This window comes from Panthera onca, chromosome B1 (assembly GCF_046562875.1).
Source record: "Panthera onca isolate mPanOnc1 chromosome B1, mPanOnc1 haplotype 2, whole genome shotgun sequence".
NCBI lineage: Eukaryota > Metazoa > Chordata > Mammalia > Carnivora > Felidae > Panthera > Panthera onca.
The window spans coordinates 82,468,627-82,484,588 of NC_138342.1; the positions used below are offsets into that span (position 1 = coordinate 82,468,627).

Sequence of the window (15,962 nt, forward strand, 5' to 3'; positions counted from 1 at the left end):
TCAGAAATGAAGGGGATTGGGGGGTGGGCAAAATAAGTGAAGGGAGCCAACTGTATGGTGACGGATGGTAACTAGACTGAATTCTGCTGACTGATCACTTTGTAGTGTATACAAATATCAAATTATGTCATACACTTCGAATTGTTATATACCAACTTTACTTCAATTAAAAAAAAAAAAAATGTTAAACTAGTGGCGCCTGGCTGGCTCAGTCGAAAAGACTCTTGATCTCAGGGTTGTGAAGTCAAGCCCCACACAGGGTGTAGAGATTACTTACACGAAATTAAAAAAAAAAAAAAAGTTAAACTAACCAAGTGTAAACAATGAAGGCTTTACAGATACTTTTTCATGGCTGATATGGCCAAATGGTATAAACTGCTTTATGATCTTAATAGGCTCACATTACCAGGGATATTTCCTATGGTATTTTTTCAAACTGCAGATTTTGACTAACTAGATGAAGATCAATACCAGCATAAAAAAAGAAACAGACTAGCACAGAAAAATCTCAGAATGGATCCCTATGGTAAAGTTGAGTACAGCTTAGTGAAACTTTTGTTTTGGGATATTTGTATATCCCAAATATACAAATTCCGTAGAATCTAGATCCATCTCTGCAGATTTGGGGACATTCCATTGTGGTACATGTCTTTACCAAGTTCAACTTTCACAAAAAGAATGACAATCTTATTCCAAACACGGCTCCTAAAGCATATGATCACACACATTAACTAGTTCTTCAGATAAATGTCCAGAAGTAAAACTCATTGGTATTTAAAACCTATTAAAAGATGACTTGAGAAACAGTATTCACCACAACTCCCTAACAGAACTTTCTTCAATAATAGAAATGTCCAAGCTACCCTTTTGGACAATACAGATATAGAGCATTATGCCTTAAAGTGTGGCCCATGGATCGCAATAATTGTCTGAATCATGTGGGGATTTCTTAGAAATGCAGAATCATAGGTCTGACTCCAGGCATAATGAATCAGAATGACCTGCCAATTCATGTGTACAATGCAAACAATCTAAAGGACTAGCTATCAATGGGCACATTACCACTGAGCACTAGCATCCTAGTGGAAGTTTATGAGATACTTTGGTTATAGCAATTACAGGTAGAGTAAGGCTGGCTTTACGGATAAGCAATACACAGAAGAGATCTACAAACCTAAGAGCTAGTATCCCAAACAACATTCAAATATCCTGCCAGACATTGACATTTAACCAATTTTTGCACAATTTTTATATACTCAGAATTTTCCAAAACTACATGTAAATTGAAAAAAGATAGTTTTAGTCCAGAACTGTCCTAACCATTGTTCATTTCAGAGTAACTTAATAGCTTACATTTAGAATTGTTACATTCCCACTGATACTAGGTAGAAGTTCAATTATCAGACTTCATTATGTAGTTCCATTTGGACTAAAATAATTTTTTTTTAAATTACTTCCCTCTAATTTCCCTAATTATTCTATTATTACTTTTTTTATTCTCTGGTTAGGGTATTTATTAATTTTTTTTTTAAAAGGGTTAGATAAGCAAGTTATGTTACCCAGCAATTTCACTTCAGGATTAGAACGTACAAGGATACATTTTCTTTTACACATGGGGTGCTATGTCTGACGGATTTATGAACCACTGACTTGGGGTGCCTGGGTGGCTCAGTCAGTTAAGTGTCAGACTCTTAATTTCAACTCAGATTATGATCTCACAGTTTCATGGGTTGGAGCCCCACATCGGGTCTACACTGGCAGTAAGGAGCCTGCTTGAGATGCTCTCCCCATCTGCCCCTTTCCTGCTTGCGCTCTCAAATAAATAAAACTTAAAAAAAAAAAATTAAGAACTACTGACTTAATGATTTATGCACCCAATACCATCTTCCTAAATCAAGAGCCCTTAATTTGGAGATACAAGGACACTCAGGCTAATTAATCCATGGAGTGGCTTCAGGTCAACAGGACTCCCAAATACTACATACGATTTGATATGTATGTATAGCTACTCTGGGATGGTAACACATAACTTTGCTTCATCAAAAACCGTTACATTAAGAACCATTACTTTACACCCTGAGACTCTTATGTCTTGGGCTGGGTTATATAAACTTGGCTCTCAAATGTGGTTGAGGCCCCTACCCAATTACATTTATGGAACTACAATTTGCATCACTTCATCAGCTTACATTGACAAACAAATCCCATAAAAGAATTACTATGGTATGTCAGTCGCTACATTATGTACACTACAGGTATTCTTTTATGAAGACCCACGGAAGAAGGTTACTATTCATTCCTTCCACATTCACAACGAACCAGGCACTGCACTATACACTGATCACACAACTGTCTTACAACCGCCCTCTGATACAGGGATCACTTGTATCACAGATTTGAGAAAATGGACTTCAAGAGCTCAACAAACTTGACTAGTTTTAGGTATCTAATAGATGGCAGAACTAGAATCTGAACTCAGGCTGTCAGACTCCAAAGCATGTGTGTGCTTTTCTGGAGCAGGTAGCTGTTTTTTTCCTTTAATCATTTTATGGAGTATGTACTTGCTCCTGTCTTCCTTTGGCATAGCCTGTTAAATTACTTACAGCACAATTTGTGGCCACATATGGGAGTTGCCCAAGCATATTAGCACCTCCGAGTTACTTGCTTCTCCCCTTTATTTGGTCACTAGATTGACTTTATGGGATGAATGCACTTTACATTGCTAACTTTACTTTTGGCTTAATTTTTTCTTCCATTTCCCTCCTTTCTTCATTCTTCTACTTCCTGTAATAAAACAAGGAACAAACAAATGCACACACGTGCTGCTTTAGATAATACAGTAAGTATATTAGTAAGATAGTCCCACAGAGTACAAGCTTTCTAATTCAAAACCACTTTGCAATCATTTTTACAATTAAAAACACCAACTATCACTTTGATAGTGAGTACATAAGCTCCAGCATTTTCCAGTTGGAGAAAACTCTGGTTACTTTGCTTTCAAAAGAGCAGTAAGTCTTAATATGCAGATAAAACAGTAAGTGTTTGAAGCCATGGACAAAAAGTAGGGAGGTCAGTTGGGATGTCTTTTAGTATAAAAACCCAAAGGGACAATTAGGAGAAAACAGCAGTAGACTCAGAAATTGTGTGAGTGGAAGGTGAAAGAAAGTAAGTAGCAACGCAAATCACATTTAATTGTGTTGATAATAAAGCTTTGATCAAGTGGGGATGGAGCTAGAGGTTTGCTAGAGGTGAAAAGGAAATTGAAAGAGGATAAGATATTTGGTTTCTGCCAGTAACATCATCACCACAAAACATTTAGGGTAAGGGTAAGGATCAAACTTAAAAAAAAAAAATCTTTTTCAATTAAGATTAGAAATCTCTAATTCAGTAAATATCTTAGACTTCGCAGGCTACAGTCTGTCACAACTAGCCAACTCCGCCATTGTAGCACAAAAACAGCCACAGACATACATCAACAAATGGATGAGGCTATGTTTTAATAAAACTTTATTTACAAAACAGAATGCAGACCAAATATAGCCTATGAGTTGTAGTTTGCTGACCCCAACATAAGAGGTCCAGTAGGCAGGGAGACACAGATCTGAAGCACAAGAGGAAGGTTATGCCTAAGGACAAATACTTGGAAGTCACGGTCACAAATAAAGTGACAGAATGGATAACCTAAGAAGAAATGGAACGTATTAATATTTATAGACAGAAACTTTATAAAGAGCAGCACTTTAAAAAAAGCATGAGGAGGAGGTCAATAATTAGTGGTTTCCTGAAAGAAGAAAAAGCATGTGAAATGAAAACTCGTGATTCCCTTAAAGGTCATTCTGGCTCAATTACAAATTCCTTATGCTTGAAAAAGCGCAGGGCACTGCAGTATTTAACCATAGTCATTATCTGAAAGGCAGTGCCAGAACACAGAAAAAGCCCCAAATGTGTATGTAATACACTTAATGCCTTGACATGAGACAACGCAGAGCAGGGTCAAGTTGGAACAATATCTTATGCCTCATGTATTTTATAGTGTATCCTGTACCAAAACAAAACACACAGGCATTTCACGGAAACCATTTACTTAAAACAGAGTCAAAGATTGAAAACAAATATAAAGGAAAAAAAAAAAAAAGCCCTTAAAAACAAAACCAAATGCCAAGGGAAAAAGGTTATAAAAATATATAGATGTGTTTGGGAAATGCTCTCATTTTAAAAACTATGGAGTTAAATTCATTACACTGCTTAAAAATAAAACAGGGTCCAAGATCAATGTATTTGATTCAAGCTCTTTCAACGTTTACAGGTCTAAAATAGAATTACTAGCTTATTGCTTGTCTTTGGGAAAAACTACTTGTAATTATAAGAATGTTGGCTCATTAGAAGAAAGTAATGCAATTAAAAACGAATCAGAAAGATATCATGAGGACCAAAACTGAAAACTTGCAAAGAAGCACTACAGGACACAATTACAAAACTGATGATAATTCATGTATGTAGTTTCAAACAGTCTGGTGTGGAAGAGGGAAAGAAGAGTAAGTGCCACTTAGCTAAAGAACAGAAAACTGTTTTCTTTACACACAGCAAAAAAACACAGTATACAAAGATAAGACAATTTACAGTGGGGACTATAAAGGCAAAAATTACAAGGAAGGAAAGCAGGCAGGCAGTCCTCCAATAAGGCATACATTCACACAATGGATCACTAGACAAAGAATAAAAACAATGTTCTATATGTGCAATTCAAGGTAAAAATGTCCAAAATTATTAAATGAGAAAATGCTACCAAAATGTGTCCAAAGTTACACACATGTGCACACACATGTATCTGGTGTGTGCACAGAAATTTAGACATTTACTAGAAATTTGAGAGGTACCTTGAAAAAAGAGTGGGTTTGAACAAGAAAGGAAATTTTCACTTTCTACCTTTCTGTAGTCAAAATACAATAAGGATGCATTATGTTTGGTCAAATGTGAAAGGAAAAAACACTTTAGGTATTTTGGGGAGGTGGCTAGAGGATCTATACAACCATGCCAATGTAGACACAATCACATTTAAAATGTTTCACAATACTCAGTATGTTAAATGAAAGTTGTAATTATTAAAAAGTACAATCACATAACCAAAAAAGAACCAAATTTTTCTTGGACAATCATATAGATTTCAGTAATATAAAAATTAAGTCTTGCAAAAGCTGTTCTTTGCCTGCGAGGGTTTAGTCCTACCTAGTGTGATGTTCACTCATGGTTAAACCACCTCACCTTCTATGTACCTCCAGACTACTAATCCCTAGTAACAGAGACCCTAGGAGTTCTATTTCAATAACAAAAACTGTAGAACCTTATGGAGAGATCTGTTTATTTTTAAGACATGTCTGCTTTTAAAAGTTTGAAGCAGAGTCTAGTTCATTCTGTTTTCTGTTAGGCCCCTCACCTAGAACACAACAAATGTAACGACTCAATACATATCTGGGGGGGGTGGGGGGGGGGGGTGGATAGGAAAACGTAGGAACAGAACCTCTGTGCAAAACTATGAGGAATTACAAGTTCTGAATTAAAAGAAACAGGACAAGATTAAAATGTGAAAATTGGTTCCTCTCAATTAAAAATAAAAACCTAGTACCACATGTGATTGCATGCCTGCAATTTCATTTCTTGCTTCTGGCAATGGAATAGCAACAGGAACACTGAAGTATAAACTACCCAAGGTAGCTAGGTAGGCTGCCTAATGTCTACTTTGGAATTCATAGTAAGCAGGATACCACACAGTATTATTTAAAGATGCTACAGTTTAGAAATGAAATTTTGACACCAAGTCCAATAGTTGTGAGGAGATGAATAACAAACCTAGTTGTTTTAGGGAAGGATGGGCAAATGAGCTGGCCTTGGCTCCTGAGGAAAACCACCTAAAAGTAGTGTTTCTCAAATTATATGTGAAGGACCAGTTTTAACGCCTAAATTGCTGTCAAAAACATTTTTGTAAAACACGTTTTCAAAAATTACTAGAAAAATGATAAACTTCAATGCAACAGCAATATCAAATTGCTGTAGAAATTTCTATACATCTCAATTTCTAACTGGTCCAGAGAGACACTGGATTGCAATGACCCAGTGTTTTGTTTTTTAATGTCAATCTGATCTAAAATCTTGCATTTGTCTAGAATCTGACTCTTGAGTGAGAAAACTCAGTTGTTTTTCCCCCTCCTAAATAATGAAGACACTCCGTAACAATTAGAGATAAAAAGTAGCACAGAGACTTGTCATTAACTTGTTTTAATTTTAAAATGTAAAACATCGCATTATCACACTGCCTTAGAAAATTATCCTTTTAAATGCAAACTATGGTATTTAAGAACCTTTACTCCTATCAACTTGAAAATTTTGCTTTATTTTACCATTTATTTTAGAAGATAACAGGATATAGACACTTAAAAGTTGTATACGAAAATATCCACTTAACTGATACAACTGAACAGTATCTGTGAACTCCTGTATCTTTTTCTCCACATTCTCAAAACTCCTGCAGATGATTAATTTAGTTGATTGCTAACAGAGTGAGCCTAGGGGGACTATTTTACGTTTTCATTACCAAAGGAAATAAAATGTAAGTAAAATGCCTGGCCTATAAAATGACTACAATCTGATGTGATTTACCATAGACTTTAAGATAGGCTCTACACTATTAAGAGTATGATGTGATTTACAGGGTCTCTGGAATGAAATCCACACTTTGCAATTTACAAGCTGTACAGTGACTTACATCCTCACTGCTTCTGTTTCATCTATAAAATAGGGATAACAGCACCTACATCAAATAATTACTGTGCAGGTTAAAGTGCATGTAAAGTGCTTAGAACACTGTCTGGCACAAAGTAAGTATTACATAAGTATTGTAATTACTTAATTCTTATACAGTATGTCTCAAATCCTTCTGTAGAATTGGATTAACAATTAAATTGGTTAAATATGTCACACCCTACAATTAATTACAATTCTTCTGTTAAAAGATTTTAATTCTCTATTATGAAAATATATATATTTATAATATCCTGTTGGACAGGGACAAAAAGTTAGAAAAATCATATAGTCTAATCTTATATTTAGAAAAGACGCTAATGAAATTATGAAAAGTTGCAAGTCACTGTAATACTTATGTGGCATCTGCCAAAAGTGACTCAGTAATTTATCATCCTCCCCACCCACTGGGAAAAGACTTAAAATAAAACTGATTATGATTCTAAAATGGTAATGATAAGGATAATCAAACGCTTGTTATAAACCAGGTTTTTTTTTAAATTCAGAAATGTGTACATTTAATGCATTATTCCTCCTCCACTCCTGAAAGCTGATGCTTCTTCAAATGGACTGCATCTTAGAATTAAGGAACTAGAGCATTAATTTCTAATAAATATACTACTCCAATCCCACCCATTGCCAACACACCACCATCACTTATAAGCAAGCTCTTGAAGTGCTCACAACTACACGTATCAACACAGACAATAAATCACTTAACCAAGCACCCAAGCTTAAGCAGCAGATATTAGCTATAGTCTAATGAGATTATAAACACAAGAGATTCAGTGTTTCTAGAATACTGAACAAGAGGTGTCTGTGGTATTGAGAGTACTCAGATGGTAGCCTGTGGCACCCTTTAAACTGAAGTTTTAAAATTCTTCAATGAAGTCAATACTATTAATTTCATGTTTACTTTATGAGTTTTGTCAAACTTTTCAGTTCTTAAATGATTAATCATAATGACTATTTAAACACAAATTTTCCTCTCATCTAATCATTTTCATTCTATCTCGAAGTTTAGCTTATTCTTTTGTCTACAATAGCCATTTCATTTTACTGCATCTGAAATACACAACTATATACAAAATTTTTCAAATGTGCTTTCAAATGCCTACAAAGAGTAGATCACGTTTCAAATTTACATAAAACCATACTACACCAATTTACCAATATAAATATAAGTCTTCGTACCTGTTTATTCCATTCTATTTAGACAGCAACACTAACAAAATTCTTAATGTATATGCCCCCACCACCTGTACTCTTTCCCTATGCTATCATTTTGACACTTACAAAAGAACATCTCAATTCAGCAACCAAGTTTTACAACTACCATTCCTACCAATCAAATGGTAATGCACCAAGATAACAATTCTCTTGTGTTTTAATACATTAAGAGTACATTATTTACCTATGACTGAAGGACTATGCCTTCCTTTATAAAAAAACAAAGATAGTCACATCAATTTAATTCCATATATATGATGCTACCTATTCAATTTATTAAAAATTATAATAAACATAATAAACTAGTGCTCCAAACTTATGCTGTTCACGTGGAAGACACTATAAGACACAATAGAGACTGCCTGGCAATAAGAAATACAAATTCCTTCTATAGAGATGGAGAAATAAAAGGACAAATCTAGTTGTCTAAAAGACAATTCACTGTACACATTTTATTTACAGTTTTGTACACTGTCTTAATATGAATGGGACCGCTTTTCTACTTGAGCCATTTTTAACCAAAGCAAAACAACCTAAGTAATACAAAGTGTTAAAATACAGCATAAAGATACAAAAACAGACATACTAATTCTAATTAGGAATGTAATTATGATGTTACATTTTTTTTTTATAATCCACAATTATGTTTAGGAAATCACACAAACATAGATCACTGATTTGAATGAAATGCATAAATTTGTAGCAAAGCTTTGTAGTTACAAAAAAACAAAAAAATTACCAAAGAATGCACAAAATTAATGTTTATTCCACCTTTGTGTCATATTCCTGGATCCTTCACCAATGTTACATGAGGAAAAAAACAAAAGCAAAACAAATGAAAAACTGAAATCAGAATCACTAATGTTATCAAGTAGGGAAACAAATAAATTAAAATCTAGCAGCCATCAGCAAGAGTACAGCAAAGACAATGCTGTAAAAAGAAACAAAGAAAATTGCTAGAAAACTGTATGCATCATACTCTTTCAAACCAGCAAAATATGCTCCTGCATACAATGGAACATAAACAGAATTTTTTCCTTTAAGGTATAGAAATGCAAGTTCTTTTTTGAATATTGTGGATGGGTAAAATGTGTTTATAATGGTAATTCTACTAAGCTATTACAGAGTGGGCCAGGAACACATTCATGGATTCTGGGGATGATGTGTACTGTAATTCTTTGATTGGGATAATGGACACTCTAGCCAAAAAAAAAAAAAAAAAAAAAAGTGAACACAGAAGTACAAGACAAAGGCGAATGAGACTTCTCTTATATCTTAGCAACATTTAGATGGAAATCAAATTTAAATGCAGTCCACTCTGCTTTGGAAGAGGCTTTGGTTCAGCTCCCAAATCTCGATTGCTTGACGCAGTCTCCTATGAGAATACTCAGAAGGTGTCTTCTTAAACAACAAACCTATTTTTAGTGGTGGAGCCGCTCTTAGTAGCTGTGTCTGCATGGGACTGATAACCAATCACTATCTTTGGAGGAAGTCCTAACCTTTCCTTGTATACCCTCCTAGAAGAAGCAAAAGAAAAAAGGAGCTGTTAATTTTTATTCACGCACACCAAATTCAGATTATTCTTTATATATAAAAAATATCTAGAGAGTGAAACAGGACATTGCATACACTTTTCCTTTCAACAAAATATACTCTTCATTTCCACAACAATCTTGGCTAATCACTTAAACAATATTTGAGATTCTATTATGTTATCAGGCATTGTAATTATTAATCAATAATAAGCAAAGTATGGACAGTTCCTGGGTGTTTATAGTATTTGATTATTTATAAACAAATAATCCCACATACATAGGGTAGAGCTGTATCACATGCATAATTTATATAAAATTAATGCCTACATAGGTCTACTTTAATTCTCTCTAAAATGCTACAATTATATTTTTCATATAACACATAATAAATATTGTATGATACTGCAAATTACATTTATCATACTTATTACTTTATGGCATTTTGAGGGTAATTTACATACATGATTTCTGCCTTATATACTAACTCTGCAACCTACTTTCCAAGTAACATGTGACTCTATTTTAAGAATAAACTATGATGAGTGCCAAAAGTGAGTAAGTATAGGGGTTGTGATACTAACAAAGATGATCTAATCTTATCTTTGAAATTAGAGAAAGTTCCCCTTTAAAAGTCACGAGGTTAAAAGTAAAATGCTGAGAAAATGAAACACATCTGAAGGCTGGGGAACAAAAATAAGGCTGTGTGGTGACAGTCCTTAAGGAAGAAAATACGAGCAAAAAGGCTGACAAGGTAAAATTGGGGACAGATCATAGAGAGCATGACACGTAAATTTAGGAATATAGATATTTATTCTAAAGAAAAAAATAGCAAAACTTCAAAAATAAGCATCAAAATAAAATAAAAGGGATATATATTTTCATGGAGCTAAATTCTCCAATAGGATACTAGGGCAGTTTTATTCATACTCCACCTTCCAGAAGATTCTACCTTCCTTCAAATAAAGGTTCGAAAAATAATTTCATGATAACTAAAATTATAAATATTATCAGAGGTATTATGAAACAATGTATTCTTTTCCATTATACATAATCATTAAAAATGCCAGAAAGCCAGAGCACTGCACTGAGCCATATAACTTGGAAGAATTTAAAAAAAAAAAAAAAAAAAAAAAAAAAAAATCTTCCCAGGGCAGCTGAGTGGCTCACGAGGTTAAGTGAAGGACTGACTTGATTTCGGCTCAGGTCATCATGATCTCACAGCTCCTGAGTTTGAGCCCCCAGTCTCACTCTGCACACTGACCACGTGGAGCCTGCTTGGGATTCTCCCTCTCTCCCTGACCCTTCCCTGCTCGTGTTCTTGGTCTCACTCAAAATAAATAAATTAATAATATTCCCTTGAAAAACTGAAGTCAAATGTTTTACAAAGATTTCAATAATTTTTAATATTGACACAAATACAAGATTTTCACAGGAAAGAAATTCATGCTCATTTTTTTAATTGATTTCCAACATGAAATCCCCACAACTATTAAGTTTTGATGCTGACAGAAAGATTAAGAATATGATGACAAATTGGGGCACTGGGTGGCTCAGTCAGTTAAGCATCTGACTCTTGATTTCGGCTCAGGTCATGATCTCACAGTTCGTGGGATCGAGCCATGCGTGGGGCTCTGTGCTGACAGGACAGGGCAAAGCCTGCTTGAGATTCTCTTTCTCCCTCTCTCTCCCCTCCCCTGCTCATGCTTTCTCTCAAAATAAATATTAAAAAAAAAAAAAGAACATGATGACAAATTAACAGTCAACTTCTTTTACCAAAAACCTCTGTAGAAATGAAACCTGGAAAATCCCCATGCTTTTTTTTAATAAAGAAAGGAATTATGTTCATAGGAGAATTCATAATGTTTGAAAAAAAAAGAAATCACAAAGGGTAAACCGAACATTCTGTGACCTATGACCAATACATAATTTTAATACAAAATTTAAAGTCAAATTTTACTAATTTAAATGTAGTGAAAAGAAATTCCCAGTTAACACTGACAACATTTTGGGGGGAAAACAACAGGCAATTTTTGCAAGGAATAGTATTTACCAAAAAAAGTGTCAAAACATATACATGTGGGTTTTAAATATGGACAAAATTAAGATACTATCACTTAAATTTCACTGAAAATGTTATGTACAGTGATTACAAAACATGCACAGTATACACATATACCACTTGTCAATGCTCACTGAACTATTATGGGTGTTACGTATTCATGTTATGTTATGGTTTTAAAATAGAAAAAAGACTTAATATTCTCATTTGATAAATGAACAAAATGCCACACACCAGAATTCAGGGTTCTGGTGATTATATACTCCATTGCTAGGAAAAAGAATTTTACAGAAATTAAAAAAAAATATGAACAAGACACTAAAAACCACTAGAGTAGTTCAAGATTATTAAAGTGTTTATGAAAACACAAGGAAAATAATGATCTACGAATCCAAGTATTTTTAAAGCTATAAATAACAGTACTTCTGCTTTTAGTTATCTTAATATTTTAAAGGAAGTGTACAAACAGCAAAACTTACCCTATATGTGTAACAGCCTCTCTGTTTTCACATTCAGTAGTCCATATTGCTATCTTATCACCTTTAGCTCTAACATTAACAACAGCTCCACATACATCATCACTGTAGTCATCAAAAGATTCTCCAATAAGGCACAGCAGCTTAAAAAAAAAAATTAATCCCAAATTAAATAGATTATATACTGCTTATTAAACTGCAAATGTCCCTTATGTATGTGTATACACACAAAACTAAGAAAGTTTCTAAATCAAGTTGTCTTCTTGAATGTCTAAATTATATTTATGTTTATAGTTCTTTGTCCTGACTTTTTAAGAATTCACATGTTTCTTTATTTAATAACAAGAACACTAACAGTTGCTTTAACTTTTTCAGCAAATGGGGCAATTGATATCAGGGGACATATAAAAGGCAAATTATCTTAATATTCATTTGCTCTGCTGCTGCTTATACTTGCCAGCAAACAAATATTAATAGAATGACTGAAGAGTTGTCATTATATTAAAAATAACCAAATAGTTACTCATGGTTAGATTAACTGCCTCTTGTTCTTGCGGTTTTTCAGAGCCATTTTTTAATTTTTTTTTATTGTGGCGAATATATATAAAATTTACCATTTAATAAAGAATTTTTAAAAATTTACCATTTTAACCATTAAAAAAATTTTTTTGAGTATAGATGACACGTGACATTAAACCGCTTTAACCATTTTTAAGGGAACGGTTCAGTGGTGTAAGTATATTCACAACTATCACAACCATCCATCTCCAGAACTTTTGTCATCTTACAAAACTTTAATGTGGAATTCTAAAATGGTATTTACTGATAATCTCCCCCAAAAGCAAAATTAAGTCTCTCCATTTACCAAAAAAAAAAAACTCCTATTCATTCAAATATTCACTAACTGCTTAATTAATAAGTGCTAACTATAAGCAAGACACTGTGCCGAATGCTGAAAATACACAAGAGACTATCATCCTTATTCCCGACAGCTTGGGGTTTAGGACTTCCCACTATACAAAATGTCAATTATTTCTTATTTAATTTACATCTTATAAAGCCAAATTTCCAGATTATATCATAACATAGAAGATGAATAATACCAAGCTACAATTTCACTGTTTGCTTCACTGATATAAAAAATTTAGTATACAAAGTAATACTCTAACAGGGTTGTAAAAACTTACATCATATAAAATGTGAGGCTCTATAATTTTGAAGTTAATGAAATGACCAGGATGAGCTTACTGTGGAAGGTGAGAGTCAACTGCCTATCACTTTCTATCTGATCTGTAATGTGGTACACGGTTTCACTGTGCCAGTATGTAAAATATACAGTATTCACATGATAGAACAAAATTAATTGCCGGCTTAGATTTTATAGGGTGGGCATTCTTATCTTTTCAATTAAGTAATCAATGTAAAATGCAATGCAAAGTAAGTTTTAATATGCCAAAACTACTTTATAATTTTAAAACCTTACTGTCTCTAGCCAAAAGCGATCCAGATCACTTCGTCTCTGCTGTTTGTTCAATGTAATTAACCATCGTCCTCCTCGTTTGTTTTTCTCATCTTCCCACATAGGCTCAATACCATCCTAAAAGGTTAGTAGATAACAATATCAGACAAAATTGTTACTTTAACTGAAGAGATCACTAGAAAGAGCAAGCAACAACTCTGTCAACTTTTTACTTTATTCTCCATAAAACTTATTGACGTAGTGGGGGGAAAAGCACACAAGAATTAAAGCCAGAAGCATGAGATTGGAGAATTAGAGACTTGACTTAGATACTTCTAGCTATCAAACCTTGGATTTCATTTAATTTGGAGGTTCTTAAACACTGAGTAACAGATAACTTTGAAAAATTACATACATTTCTATGCCTAAAAAATGTATGTAAAAATTATGCAATTTGAGAGTTAATGAATGCCCCTCCACCCCCCCACCACTTGACAGAACCCACTTATAAATATCCCAAGGACCAATGCACCCCAAGTTAAGAATACTTGACAAACTCTGGACTTACTTTGGTCTACTCAAATATATAAAGAGACTAGACTGGATATCAAAGCGCTCTGCAAAAATCAACGACAGTGTGTACCCAGAGTCAGACTCTCAATTTCAATTATTTATAGCAATAAGCCAAAATTGGTTAATGCTAAAGTCTAGTAAAACTAATTTAATTATTCTCCAAACCTCAGAGCATTAACTATTCCTAAGTTTCTGACAAGAGTTCTTAATGAATAACTGAATGGTCCAGTCTTAAAATATATGAAATCACCAATTAAACATACCTTAAAAAGTGAGTAGTCACAGCCAGGCATTAAATTACTAGACAACTGGATGTGGTTGTACAGACTAGGTAAAACAAAAGGACAATTATAAACATAAAATATGTAATGCAGAGTTTAGGTGCTCACACATACATTTAGAGAATATGATAAAAATCAAAAGATAAAAGTTTATGTTTACTCGTTTTTCTATTGAGTCAATTTCTGAACTGGACCAAAGAGATACCTTAATAATGGTCAGTTCAAGAATCAGCATTTGATGATTTTCAAGGCAATATTTTTAATGATTTTATTTTGACAAAAGTATATTTTGATGTATTAGTTAACTCAATGCATACATATGTATGTATGCGAATCAGAGACTAGGTGGGATGAAGTGGCTTTAAGTACGTGAAAGAATTTATGGCGCTATTAACAAGTAGTTTTAAACACATAAGAGGATGCCTGGGTGGCTCAGTCGGTGAAGCGTCCAACGTCGGCTCAGGTCATGATCTCACAGTTTATGAGTTCGAGCCCTGTGTCCGGCTCTGTGCTGAAAGCTCAGATTCTCTGTCTCCTTCTCTCTCTGCCCCTCCCCCAGTTGTGTTCTGTCTCTCTCTCTCAAAAATAAATGTAAAAAAATTTTTTTTTCAGCACATAAGACAAACCAAGAGAAAGCAAGATACACTTCCCAACTCTCAGGACTGCATGACTGAAATAAAATAACACTAATATCCATGAAGGTATCCAAGAGTAGAACAGACCAATGGGTCTCAAATATCACAATCATTACTAGTCAGTCAGCATAGCAATCATTTGGGAAGCTTTCAAAACAAAACAACAGTTCCAGGACCTACTCCTTGTGATTTTAATCCCTTAAACATAGGGTAGAGGGGCACCTGAGTGGCTCAGTCGCTTAAGCCTGACTCTTGGTTTCAACTCAGGTTATGATTTCACGGATCATGAGCTCAAGCCCCGCATCTGACTCTGCACTGACAGCACAGAGCCTGCTTGGGATTCTCTCTTCTTCTCTCTCTGCCCCTTCCCTATTGGCACTCTCTCTCAAAATAAATAAATAAATAAATGTACTCTCTCTCTCTCTCTCTCTCAAAATATCAATGTAACAGTAACACTTGAGATGACTTAGATACTCACTAGCCTGAAGGTAGAAGGCTAAATCATTTGATCTTCTAAAGTTTCTTATAGCAAAATTGTTATAAAATTGGCAGCAGAGTAAGAATGCTTTGCCTGTCTCCAATATTAGATGCAGAAATATGATCTTTACTACATCTGCAGACCATGGACAATGCTATTATCTTTAGTCAGATTCTCTTGATGCTATTTTAAACAAGTCTAGAAATACTTCAAGTAGTCTTAAGAAAGATTCTGGCATCCTTTGAATCATATTCCACAGGGTAATATATAAATTCAATTTGGTAGGAGGGAGCATAAGGCTGAATAAGGTCTGTCGAGTTACTCTACTTAACGGTCACTCTTCCCAAACTACATTATCACTGGCAGCTCCCTCTAGGCAACAACAGAGGCCTGGATACTAGCAGTAACTACAAAATTAGGACCACTACTTTATAAAATTAA

At 34.1% G+C, this 15,962-nt stretch overlaps 1 protein-coding gene across 3 annotated transcripts in view; it reads right to left on the minus strand.

Annotated features, from left to right (window-relative positions):
• Positions 1-8,444: 8,444 nt before the first annotated feature.
• EIF4E (eukaryotic translation initiation factor 4E) overlaps positions 8,445-15,962 on the minus strand; it is a 45,712-nt gene continuing 38,194 nt past the window's right edge. For all 3 annotated transcript variants that reach the window (XM_060654583.3, XM_060654584.3, XM_060654582.3), the window contains 4 exons: positions 14,391-14,454; positions 13,579-13,692; positions 12,099-12,238; positions 8,445-9,542 (listed from right to left, as the gene is read on the minus strand). In XM_060654583.3, the coding sequence (XP_060510566.1) occupies positions 9,428-9,542; positions 12,099-12,238; positions 13,579-13,692; positions 14,391-14,454 (433 nt within the window). In that variant the 3' untranslated portion in view covers positions 8,445-9,427. The remainder of the gene's footprint in view (positions 9,543-12,098; positions 12,239-13,578; positions 13,693-14,390; positions 14,455-15,962) is intronic.